Here is a 13,636-nt window from a genome sequence, read left to right on the forward strand (position 1 = left end):
CTGTACCCCAACCTGAGTGACAGAATGAGACTGCGTCTCAAAAAAAAAGGGAATAGCAAAATGGAGATACACACACATAGATGTATGTATGTGACAATTCTGAATTAGAAGACTAAGAGTATTTTTACTTGTTCAGCTCTTCTACTGGTACACATTGAGTGAGCTTACTATACCATAGCCATGAAGATGTCTATTATTTGTAGATTGTCTTTGACAGGTTTCAGAGATGGGTAAGAATAATAATCTTTGGCAAGGAACAGAAACCCTTAGGGCAGGGGGGTTTGGGGTGGGGGAAGGAAAAAAAAAGAAGAAGAATCTTGGCTGGGTATGGTGGCTCACTCCTATAGTCCCAGCACTTTGGGAGTTTGAGGCAGGAGGATCACTTGAGGCCAGGAGTTCGAGACCAGCCTGGGCAACATAGGGAGACCCCCATTTTTATAAAAAAATTTAAAATTAGCCAGGTATGGTGGTGTGCTTCTGTGATCCCAACTACTTGGGAGGCTGAGGTGAGAGAATTACTTGAGCCCAGGAGGTCAAGGCTGCAGTAAGCCGTGATCGAGCCTCTGTACTCCAGCCTGGGCAACAAACTGAGACCCCATCACCAAAAAAAAAGAAAGAAAGAAAAATTATTATGTTGCCAAAAACAAAACAAGCTAAGTGGTAGGACTGATTTAGTTTAAAGGAGATTTCTCAATCCTAGTACTGTTGACATTCTTTGTTACACAGGGGAGAGAAGGCTGTGCATTACAGGATATTTAGCAGCATCCCTGGCCTCTACCCACTAGATACTGGTAGCATCCTGATCCTCCCACCAGTTTTGACAACCAAAATGTCTCCAGATAATGCTAGATATCCCCTGTGGGGTCAGATTGCCGCAGGTTGAGAACCCCTGATCTGAGAGCAGAATTTGAATAATGAAGTAATTCTCTGTTGACATGGTGTTAGAGTTCCAAAAATGACTGGTTTGGGGGGCCACTAACTGATGTTACTCTGTATCCAAGTGTTACATGTATCCCAGAGGAAGGTATGATATAGGATAGTGTTTCCCATAGCATGTTCCTGAAAGGTCTAGCACCTCCCCTAAACACGCCCCTTGAAAAAAAGTCTGTGGTTAAGTATGTTGAAAAATGCTAGCTACTTTATCCTCTCTTTGGAGATTCAAAATGCAGGTTAACTGAGAATCACGTTTAACTTTTTGTAACCCAGAATTTCTCAAACTTACTTGATCACAGAATCTTCTTCCATGCAATACACACTCAAATGTTTACGTTATCTGTTGACATCCATATCTTGCAAAACGGCAGTTTAAGGATACGATAATTAGAATTTTATTTCTCCAAAGTGAATAGTGAGGTTTCTTATTGTTGTTACTGCTTTCGGTGCATAAAATAATGCTTGCTTAAAGAATAAAAATTTTTAAATGAAATCTTTTTTTTTTTTTGAGACGGAGTCTCACTCTGTCGCCAGGCTGGAGTACAGTGGTGCGATCTTGGCTCACTGCAACCTCTGCCTCCCAGGTTCAAGCGATTCTCCTGCCTCAGCCTCCCGAGTAGCTGGGACTACAGTCACGCACCACCATGCCCAGCTAATTTTTATATTTTTACTAGAGACGGGGTTTCACCATGTTGGCCAGGATAGTGTCGATCTCTTGACCTTGTGATCCACTGTCTTGGCCTCCCCCAAAGTGCTAGGATTACAGGCGTGAGCCACCGCGCCTGGCCCTGAAATCTACATTTTTAAACTATTCTAATAGACTTACTGATTTGATTTGCTAATGAGTTTTTTCTTGATGTGGTAAAATGAAAACTTTCTCTTTTGCCACCTCTTTAGGATGACAGGTATTTTCTAAGTGGGTCTTTGGATGGAAAGCTCCGCCTTTGGAACATACCTGACAAAAAAGTGGCTTTGTGGAATGAAGTAGATGGTCAGACTAAATTGATCACAGCTGCAAATTTCTGTCAGAATGGCAAATACGCAGTGATTGGGACATATGATGGCAGATGTATTTTCTATGATACAGAGGTAAATGATTGTTTTTTGTAAATTATATAATTGTATACTTAGTAAACACTTCCATGGTTTTGGACAAGTTGTTTATCCCCTCTGGGCTTTAACTGTATTTTCTCTAAATAGAGACAAATAATACCATGTCTGTCTTAAGAGTTGGAACAGATGACTTTTGAGATGTCTTCTAATTCTAATTTTAAAAAAAATTTTTTGAGATGGAGTCTCACTCTGTTGCCCAGGATGGAGTGCAATGGAGCGATCTCGGCTCACTACAACTCCACCTCCTGGATTCAAGTGATTCTTGTGCCTCAGCCTCCTGAGTAGCTGGGACTATAGGCACGTGCCACCACACTCAGCTAATTTTTGTATTTTTTGGTAGAGATGGGATTTCACCATGTTGGCCAGGCTGGTCTCGAACTCCTGACTTCAAGTGATTAACCTGCCTCAGCCTACCAAAGTGCTGGGATTACAGGCGTGAGCCACCACGCCCAAGCAAAAAGAATTTTTTTATAGAGACAAAGTCTCATTCTGTCACCCAAGTTAGAGCGTAGTGGTGCAATTATTGCTCACTACGGCCTCGAACTCTTGAGATCAAGCAGTCCTCCTGCCTCAGCCTCCTGAGTAGCTAGAGTTACAGATACGAGCCACCACACATGCTCCTAATTCTAATATCTTAAATGTATGATTTATTTTTAGCATTTGAAATACCATACACAAATACATGTCCGATCTACTAGAGGGCGCAACAAGGTTGGAAGAAAAATTACTGGCATTGAGCCTTTACCTGGAGAAAATAAGGTACTACAGTATTCAAAACCATCTCTCTCCATACTATATGTAGATTCTTGAAAGTTCTTAATATCTTGGCAAAAAAATGTATTCTCTTTCTTGTGGAATACCGCTTTTCTTCTAGTTTTGAGGTGTACGTGTGTAACACCCTTTTTGGGTTGTAGCTTAGCTTGTACTAAAAGATGATATTTTTAACTTTTCATTTGATCTACTTTTAGATACTGGTAACCTCAAATGACTCCAGAATCAGACTATATGATTTGAGAGATTTGTCACTATCCATGAAGTATAAGGGTTACGTCAATAGCAGCAGCCAGATCAAAGCAAGTTTCAGGTAAATTGGCAATGAGATGTTCCCAAAAGAGATCAGGACATTTCTCCCCTAATTCCATTTTTCCATTGGTCTATGCCTTATGTTTAATGGGGTTCTTTTCACTTTTGCAAGTAGTAGTTTATCATCATGCAATACTTACCTTGTCCACCTATATAGTATATAGAATTCGAATTGACCCTGTTCTGCAAATGAACAAACCAAGACTCAGAAAATTAAGTGATTGGCCTGAAGTCATAGTTGTAGAGCCAAGATTAGAAGACTGTCATCTCTAGAGTTTTTGCTTTTGTACCTTTGTTTACGCTTTTAAGAGGGGGCTTACATCTCATCTCGCCACTCCCCTCCCCGCCCCATTGTCTTGAACCTTTTAGGAAAGGAAGGAACCTTTTAGGACTCTAAGAAAGCATTTTAACACCCCACAGCACAGTGTCTTGTATTCAAAACTTTACATGTCATTATTATTTAAATTTCTAATTTGGGTTCTGGACACTCTCCTGAAATAGGGTTAGCTACCTTTTCTTCTTTCTAGCCCTCTTCTTTTGCCCTTTTCTTACCAGTTCTTTTTTCTTGAATTATACAGTAATTAATTCAATTGGTAAAGTATTCTGCTTCTGTCTTTCACACCTTAAATCATCATTCCTCCCAACGTGGATTAACTAACATCACAGTTACTTAGAGCTTTGATGCAAATACAAGTGCCAGGCCACTACATCCCATGTACACATTTAGAACATCTAGAATGAGACCATGAGTCTACATATTCAACAGGCTCCTTCAGGCGTTATTTTAGGTATCACAAAGTAGGAAGCACTGATAAAGGAAACCTTTAAACATATATACACACACATTTTATTTGCTTTTCCTTTCTCCCCCAAATTCAGCCATGATTTTACTTACCTCGTTAGTGGTTCAGAAGATAAGTATGTTTATATCTGGAGTACTTACCATGACCTAAGCAAGTTTACTTCAGTCAGGAGAGATCGTAATGACTTCTGGGAAGGTATTAAAGGTAAGTACATACTTGGCTTTTGTGTGTCTTATAAGAGAATCAAATTAAAGTGGATATGTACTAGAAGTAAATTCATGACCGGGCACAGTGGCTCATGCCTGTAATCCCAGCACTTTGGGAGGCCAAGACGGGCGTATCGCAAGGTCAGGAGATCGAGACCATCCTGGCTAACACAGTGAAACTCTGTCTCTACTAAAAATACAAAAAAAATTAGCCGGGCGTGGTAGTGCACGTCTGTAGTCCCAGCTACTCAGGAGGCTGAGGCAGGAGAATCGCTGGAACCCGGGAGGCGGAGGTTGCAGTGAGCCGAGATGGCACCACTGCACTCCAGCCTGGGCAATAGAGTGAGATTCCGTCTAAAAAAAAAGACAAAAAAAAAGAAGTAAATTCATTTAGGCATTATTTTAGAGAGGCAGTTTGACAATGATAAAGTGCCTTGCATTTGGCTTTGCTTGTTTTATCTATACTAAGGAAGAACTTTGGTCTAAAATTTGAGAAGTCAGGGAATTTCAGAACTTATATGTGATTTTTTTTAGAAAAGTTTTTGGGTTTTAAATCACTCTTAGTTACTTCTATGTTAGTTTTTAAGGATATTTGGCATATAACATACAGTATCGTGTTTGTCTTGGTATCCAATTTGTCAGTTATCCTGAAGTAAATTTTTTCCGCAGCCCACAATGCAGTTGTTACATCAGCCATCTTTGCACCAAACCCAAGTTTGATGTTATCTTTGGATGTGCAATCTGAAAAATCAGAAGGGAATGAGAAAAGTGAAGATGCTGAAGTTTTGGATGCCACACCTTCTGGTAAATCTTTACTTGTCCTATATTTTTTTCTAGTCAGCACTTAGTAGCCTCATTTATCTCATATGAGTATAATGAGGTTTTCACTAGTATAAAGAATATTTCTTTTTTCTTTTTTCTTAAGACAGGGTCTTGCTCTGTCACCCAGGCTGGAGTGCAGTGACGCAGTCACAGCTCACTGCAGCCTCAACCACCCTGGACTCAGGTGATCCTTCCATGTCAGCCTCCCGAGTAGCTGGGACTACGGGCCTACGCCACCATGCCCAGCTAATTTTTGTATTTTTTGTAGAGATGGGGTTTCACCATGTTGCCCAGGCTCGTCTCAAACTTCTGGGCTCAAGCAATCCACCCACCTCAGCCTCCCAAAGTGCTGGGATTACAGGCGTGAGCCACCAAAGAATATTTCTTGTTTGCAACTTAATGGTTGTCAGATATCCATTCCTGAACTTTTCAGTAATATATTTCCTCAAAGTTTTACCTGTTTTAAATTCGCCTGAGAATTAAAAATGAGAAATTTGGGCCTGGTGCAGTGGCTCACACCTGTAATCCCGGCACTTTGGGAGGCCAAGGCAGATGGATCACGAGGTCAGGAGAACAAGACCATCCTGGCTAACACGGTGTAACCCCGTCTCTACTGAAAATATGAAAAATTAGCCGGGCGTGGGGCGGGCGCCTGTAATCCTAGCTACTCGGGATGCTGAGGCAGGAGAATGGCGTGAACCTGGGAGGCGGAGCTTGCAGTGAGCCGAGATCGCGCCACTGCACTCCAGCCTGGGCGACAGAGCAAGGCTCCGTCTCAAAAAAAAAAAAAAGAGAAATTTGGATGTTCATAACTATGGGTAACCATTCTCTTTAGAGAAGTGCAAACAATATATGCAAATGTAAAACTTCTTTATTACCTGTCTCTTCTACTAGTCCGTAATCTCTGGAAGACAGAGACTTTTCATGTCTTATTTATTGCTGTATTGCCAGTGTCTCACACAGTGCTTGCCTACACATAGTAGGTGCTTAATGAACATGTGCTGACTAAATGAATTAAACCCAAATGAAGCAGGGCTAATTTTTCTACTTGCCACAAGTTAACAGCTTCTTGAGATAGGTGGCTATTTACAAGTTTGTAATTTATTGCCATTTGTAGCGTATATGCTTTGAGAATGAGTATTAATTCCAATTATATACAGTGCTCATATTAGGAAGGGAGAAGAAACTGTCAACAAGTAATACTGAGTGCCAATCAGTTATATAAAAATCTGGGCCGGGCACGGTGGCTCACGCTTGTAATCCCAGCACTTTGGGAGACCGAGGCAGGCGGATTATGAGGTTGAGAGTTCGAGACTATCCTAGTCAACATGGTGAAACCCCGTCTCTACTAAAAAACTGCAAAAATTAGCTGGGCGTGGTGGTGCATGCCTGTAGTCCCAGCTACTCAGGAGGCTGAGGCTGGAGAATCGCTTGAACCAGGGAGGCAGAGGTTGCAGTGAGCCGAGATCGCGCCACTGCACTCCAGCCTGGTGACAGAGCAAGATTCCATCTCAAAAAAAAAAAAAAAAGACCAAGGTGAGCAGATTGCTTGAGGTCAGGAGTTCAAGACTAGCCTGGCCAACATGTTGAAACCCTGTCTCTACTAAAAATACAAAGAGTAGCCAGGTATGGTTGCGCACCTCTGTAATCCCAGGAGGCTGAGGCAGGAGAAGTGCTTAAACTCGGGAAGGTGGAGTTTTCAGTGGGCTGAGATTGTGCCACTGTACTCCAGTCTGGGTGACACAGCAAGACTCTTGTCTAAAAAATATATATATATATATGGCAGGTGTTGTGGTGTGTACCTGTAATCCTGGGTACTTGGGAGGCTGAGGCAGGAGTTCTTGAACCCGGGCAATATAGAAGACCAGCCCGGGCAACATAGAAGGACACCCAACTCAAAAAATATGTATATAATTTTTTTTAATTTTTAAATCGATTGCATAATAGTTTATTGATTGTATTGTCTCATGCTACAGATTACAAACAGGTCATAAAGCCACAGGAATAGATACAGTGTACAAAGAGTGCTTCTAAAGTATTTGAATGCTAAAAAGTTATCAAGTACTTTAATCTCAAGTAATTTTTTGTAGTATTATTTGGACTATCTACTCCACTCACGACACTATTCCTTCTGTCTGTGAAGAAAAATTTTGATAACAAAGATGAACTTCAGTCTAGCATTTCTTTCAGTACAAGATACAAAAATAAACCAAGTTAGAATGATTAACCTTTACTAAATGCCTGTTTAACTGCTTTCTGTTTTCTTTTTCTTTCCTTCTCAGAATCACATCCAGCTTCTGTCTTCTAACTTAAGTCATTTACGTTTTTTCTTTTTTTTTAACTTATGAATGAATGACGTGGTGTCGCTCTGTTGCCCTGGCTAGAGTGCAGTGGTACAATCATAGCTCACTGCAACCTTGAACTCCTGTGCTCAAGCAATCTTCCTGCCTTAGTGTCCCCAGTAGCTAGGACTACACGTACTACCATGCCTGGCTAATTTTTTTTTTGGTTTTTTTTTTTGTTTTTTTTTTTTTTGCTTTTTGATAGAGATGAGTTCTCATTATGTTGCCCAGGCTGGTCTCAAACTTCCAGCCTCAAAAAGGTTAGTCCTACTTTGGCCAAAGTGCTTGGATTACAGGCATGAGACATCACACCTGGCCTTTTTTTTTTATTCTTTTCTTTTTTCCCAGTGCTACCTTTTTATATTCTATATACTTCCCCTGCATATTCCACAGGAAATTCTAGCTTTTAAAACAATTTGAGGAAAAGTAAAAAGTACGGGTTTTCTTTAACTTCTCAAAAATATACCACATTAACAAGGTTCAGTTAACTAACTGGGTCCTTTTTTAAGAGGCACAAATTTTAGTGGATTGTACTCAGATTTGTGTTTGTCATTTTGTACCCATGTAGGTGTAGTCTAAGAATAAGCTCTCTTAAACCCAAAATGTGGGATCACAAAATATATTCAATTGCCCTCTCTCTCTGTTCCTGACGTATTTGGCAATTCGAGCCTCAATTTTCTTTATGTGTAAAATAATGATGATAACCTAGTTTATAGGGTTTCAGTAAGAATTAGATATGACATGTATAGGCTGGGCATGGTGGCTCAGGCCAAGGCAGGAGGATCACCTGAGACCAGGAGTTTGAGACCAGCCTGGACAACATAGCAAGACCCTGTCTTCACAAAAAAATTAAATAATTAGCCGGGCACAGTGGCGCATGCCTGTAGGGAGGCTGAGGTGGAAGGATCCTTTGAACCCAGGAGTATGAGGTTACAAGTAAGCTGTGATGGTGCCACTGCATTCCAGCCTGTGCAACAGAGTGAGACTCTATCTAAAATATATATATATGTGTATATATATATATATATGTGTATATATATATGTGTATATATATATATGTGTGTATATATATGTGTGTGTGTGTATATATATATATATATATATATATATATATATACTTGTACGTGTAAAAGTGCCTAGCAAAATGCCTGGCATATAGTAGGCATTATTGTTATCATTTTCATTATTATTGTGTCTTACAAAGCATTTTATATGTATGGTGAATTATTTTCTTCTCTATCCTTTCTCATATTCCTAAGTCCTTTGCTGCTGCTACTACTGTACAGCACTGCTATGAGATATGCCAAAAGGGTGGTAAAGGAATGTTCAAAGGCTTAGGATATGTTTTTAGCACATCTAAGTGAAACCATTTTGTGTGACTCATCCTGTCCACAACTTTCCAATTAAAGTTTGGATTATTTTCTTCTTTTTTAAATCTCAAATTAAAATCTCAATTCTCACCTATGTATAATACAGTTAGTTAACACTGAATATTTTTATTAAATGCTTTTATGCAACTGGCAAATGTAAGAGGTAAGCATTTATGCCATTCAGCATAGTTACATAGCTTTTCAGTAAGGACCATATGGCAAAAGGTGCTGTCAGCATTCACACAGCAAACATGTGTACTTCATTTCATGGCAGTTTCAGTATGTCTGCTATACAATAAACCTTACTGGCAACCTCGCTAGACACCCCTGTTAGCAACAGACTTGCCCAGCTGATCCCATTCTGCCAGCACTCCAGTCCTGGGGCTGAATGACACACTAGCTTCTTGCCATGCAATGAAGCATTAGATAACTTAGATGCCTAGGCTGCCTAGGAATAAGTCCAAGCATCCAGGCCCCAAGAGACTGTAATATCCTCAAGCCAGGGAAAGACCAGCTAGGACAAGGTAAGTGAAAGTGAGCCTCAGAGCAGAGGAGAGATTCAGCAGAATGAAAGAATTACAGGAGCCACCCAGAAAAGGAGACTGAAAAGGTGGGGAGATGATCTTCTCCCCTGAAGGTGGAGGGTCATGGGCATGGGATAATTGTGGCAGCAGGCTTCATATTCCTTTAAAAATCAACTTAAAACTTTTTTTTTTACTTTTAAGGTATTACGAAGACAGATAACACAGAAGTTCTTCTCTCTGCTGACTTCACTGGAGCAATCAAAGTGTTTGTTAATAAAAGAAAAAATGTATCTTAATTTGAAATGGCATTTAAAATAAACATATCAGTAAGTTTCTATATGTATCAGAACTGAAAAAATATAGTGTTCCAGGCTAACATACTTTTTAAATTTTTATTGAAAGTTGTTCAAATATAATATATTTTTTGAGAGGCAGTGTTAATGATCTAGGAAACCCTGGGCCGATAGAGTAGAAAGGAATATGGCTAGAATAACATTGCCAAACATTAGGCTTTATGTTTTGTTATGTTTGTGTTTTCGTTGTATAATTATGAACATGCACAAGTTTCTGCATGAAAAGATATTAATATATTAATCACATGTATGTGCCTTTTGGTTACATGCATTAAATCTAACAGAGTTAAATTATTTCAGTGGCTCTTTTGGCCTCTTACTAGGGGGGATAGTCTTGTTTCTAGCTTAAACAATTTTTTTTTGCACAAAATTTCATTTTTAATAAAAGTGGTATCTTTTGACTGAGTTATTGTTTTGAAAATGTTATATAGGTTTCCAATAGGTCAACAACCATATGTAAATGGTTTTTATAAATTTCTCAATTTGGGGACAAGATTTTTTTGTGGTCTAAATTGTGGGCTTAAGATTCTTTTCTTTATATGTGTACATATAATTTTTTTTTCTTTGCCACACTGGAGCACAATGTTTCTATGTAAAGAATTATTTTCATTCTTTATCCATGAGCACCAGGCTTTGCTCACTTAAAAAAAATTAAGCCACATTAAGGAGTGAGTCTTCTTTTTTACAATAATGTAAAAATGAAACTGTTTACATTTTTTTAAAGCATTGTAGTTTTTAAAAATTAAGCTGTTTTGTTTTGTGTTGTTGAATTTGAAAGCCTTTGTAAATATCAATATAATGTACCAATGAAATAACATCTGGGGCAATGAAACCCTGATCATGTTGTTGATGGTTAGCATATGTTTCTGAAAATTAAATATGTATTATTAAAAGTTGGTCTCCAACACTTGTTTAAACATGGCTTTATTTTTAATTGACTTCAGTAAATCAAGGAATGCAAGAAAAATAAACTCTTGTTTTAATCATTTAAATTTTAGCAACAGAAGACCAGATTTTAGATCCCTAAATTATAATGCATTAGTTACATGCCTTAAAATTTTTTAAATTCTAGCTTTAAATTGAACACTGCTAAGAATTCATCTATATGCTTATATGTTCTTTACTGCATTTGTTTTCAGCACGTAAGTGAGAAGTTGGGGAGCCACAGACATATCCTTGTTGATTAGCATGCTCCTAGAGTGTTCTAGGCTTTCTAGTAAATTACATATTGTTTGTTGCTTTTTTCTTGCCAGTCCTGTGCTTTCTCCCTCTCCCCTTCCCCCTCCCCTCTCCTCATCTCTCTTTGGTTACTTTGGCTTCCTAACTCTCCTGTACTCTCCCTGTCTGAATTGTTATGCCATTCACTTTCTAAAAACCAGGCACAGTTTCTTTAATCTCAAGGTCTGGGTGGCATTGTGATTGATCCCGTGTTTCTTTTTTAAACTTGATGTCTTCAGCTCTTTGAGGCAGCTTGGCTTTCACTGACTTCTGCCTGAGAACTTGTAGTCGGCTGTGGTGTTGATTGTTTTAACTGCAGATAATCAGGGTATTATTATATGACTATCTCCTGATAGGTTTTATATGGTTACTTGACCAAAAAGACAAAACGAGTTGGGATGCAAGCTTAAAAGCATAATACTGGCCGGGCATGGTGGCTCATGCCTATAATCCCAGCATTTTGGGAGGCCGAGACAGGTAGATCACCTGAGGTCAGGAGTTCAAGATCAGCCTGGCCAACATGGTGAAACCCCGTCTCTACTAAGAATACAAAAAATTAGCTGGGCGTGGTGGCGGGCACCTGTAATCCCAGCTACTCGGGAGGCTGAGGCAGGATAATCGCTTGGACCCAGGAGGCAGAGGTTGCGGTGAGCCAAGATCGCACCATTGCACTCCAGCCTGGGCAGCAAGAGCAAAACTCTGTCTCAAAAAAAAAAAAAAGCATAATACTGACACTTGTTATTGCTATATGCATACACTGAATTTAAAATAAGGTAGCATCAAAATATATACCAAAAAATTGAACACTATTTCTCTTTAAAATGAGTATTAGATATTCTCTATAACGAGTGATATGGTATTATAAAAAAAAAAAGATCACAGGTTTTAGAGTCAGGTAAACTTGGATTTGCTTCCTTCCCGTTAGCACATTGCTTGGGCAAGTTATTTATCCTACATTACTACTACTTCCTTATCTGTAATATGGGAATACCTAACTTAAATTGCAAAGATTTGCTAAGAAATCATGTATGTGTAAAGCTTGGTGCCTAACCAGTAGGTATACTCAACAGATGTACATTTCTTACTGCCTCTCGCAAATCCCTGAGTACTCTCCCAGACCAAAAATAAAAGACGATATATGGAAACACTTTCTTTTTGAGATGGAGTTTTGCTCTTGTTGCCCAGGCTGGGGTGTAATGGCGCAATCTCGGCTCACCACAACCTCCGCCTCCCGGGTTCAAGCGATTCTCCTGCCTCAGCCTCCCGAGTAGCTGTGATTACAGGTATGCGCCACCACGCCCAGCTAATTTTGTATTTTTAGTAGAGATGGGGTTTCTCCATGTTGGTCAGGCTAGTCTCGAACTCCCAACCTCAGGTGATCCACCCGCCTCAGCCTCCCAAAGTGCTGGGATTACAGGCACGAGCCACAGCACCCAGCCAGAAACACTTTCTAGACATAGGGATTTCATGGACACACAGCATTTTAGGGATTGACATAGGGCACAGACATTTTTTAACACTTTTTTAACAGACACCATCTACTATCCCCACTTCATAAAAGATAAAACATTTTAATACTAAAAACATAGGCCAAGCACTATCATATAATCTTAGAGCAACCAATAGTCTATTAAAATGAATACACTTGACTTTTGAAACAAGTAATTATATTCCCTTACTTTTCTTACGATACCATGTTATATTTTTCAATTAAGGAACCAGTATTGGTATAATTAACTAAACTCCACGCTTTATTCAGATTTCGCTAGTTTTTACCCATATTTGGTCATCATGTGTCCTTAGACCCCTCTTAGCCATGACAGTTTCTCAGACTTTCCATGCTTTTGATGACCCTGATAGTTTTGAGGAGTACTGGTCAAGTATTTTGTTGAATGTACCTCACATTGGATTTGTCTAATGTTTTTCTCATGATTCAGCTGGGGTTGTGGACTTTAAGGAAGTGAATTGCTCTTTTCATTACATCAACTCGAGGGTACGTTCTTATCACCTGGCTGAGGTAGTGTCCATCATATGGGCACAATTTAAGCAATCCATCAAACATTCAGGTTGTACCTGTTTTTTATCACTGTGAATAACAATAGGAGATAGAGAAATATATATCTTGTCAGAATTTCCAATTATTGATCGAAGGTGGTAGGTCCTTAAAATGAAAGTACAAAGCATGAACTCTTAACAGTAAGCACCAGCCTGGGCAACATGGTGAGACTCCGTCTCTACAAAAAAAAAAAAAAAAAAAAAAAAATCCAGACGTGGTGATGCATGCCTGTGGTCCCAGCGAATTGGGAGACAGAAGCAGGAGAATGGCTTGAGCCCAGGGGGTCAAGGCTGCAGTGAGCCATGTTCACGCCACTGTGCTCCATGTGCTCCAGCCTGAGCAACAGAGTGAGACCCTGTCTCAAAAAAAAAAAAAAAAAACGAATAAGCAATGTATGAATTACAAGAAGTTCCTGCATAGAATTGGGAACCCCAATTTGTAGTCCTGGTTGTGGTGGCCTTGTGACTTCAGGAAAGATAAGTAGTTCTCTGCAAGTCTATTAAAATGAAGTCTTTGGACAAAGATTTCTAACTCTGATGGTCCATGTGGTCCATGTGCTTGCCAGCAGTCCTTCAGAAATAGTGCAGCTGAGGATTTCCTCACTTTCTCATTCATTTATTCAAATTCCTGCTGACATTATAACTTGTAATCATCTGTGGCATCAGAATGGCACAATCAGTGACTGAGTTCTACTCCTAGAATATCTAATTACAAGATCGGTATATTGAGAAGCATTTTCCCTGATTTTTTTTTCTCAAAATATGTTCATCAACTGGATCAGTATACACTGTCTCCTCTAGGTGGTACCCAACA

General features: G+C 39.4%; 1 protein-coding gene across 1 annotated transcript in view; it reads left to right on the plus strand.

The window, feature by feature from the left end:
• The window catches only part of WDR44 (WD repeat domain 44), a 103,654-nt gene extending 93,188 nt beyond the window's left edge, over window positions 1-10,466 (plus strand). The window contains exons 15-20 of the mRNA XM_003262238.3: window positions 1,831-2,022; window positions 2,704-2,805; window positions 3,015-3,130; window positions 4,009-4,136; window positions 4,808-4,942; window positions 9,398-10,466. Of these exons, the coding sequence (XP_003262286.1) occupies window positions 1,831-2,022; window positions 2,704-2,805; window positions 3,015-3,130; window positions 4,009-4,136; window positions 4,808-4,942; window positions 9,398-9,492 (768 nt within the window). The 3' untranslated portion in view covers window positions 9,493-10,466. The remainder of the gene's footprint in view (window positions 1-1,830; window positions 2,023-2,703; window positions 2,806-3,014; window positions 3,131-4,008; window positions 4,137-4,807; window positions 4,943-9,397) is intronic.
• The last annotated feature ends 3,170 nt before the right edge of the window (window positions 10,467-13,636 follow it).

The sequence above is a fragment of the Nomascus leucogenys genome, chromosome X (genome assembly GCF_006542625.1).
Source record: "Nomascus leucogenys isolate Asia chromosome X, Asia_NLE_v1, whole genome shotgun sequence".
NCBI classification, from domain to species: Eukaryota; Metazoa; Chordata; class Mammalia; order Primates; family Hylobatidae; genus Nomascus; species Nomascus leucogenys.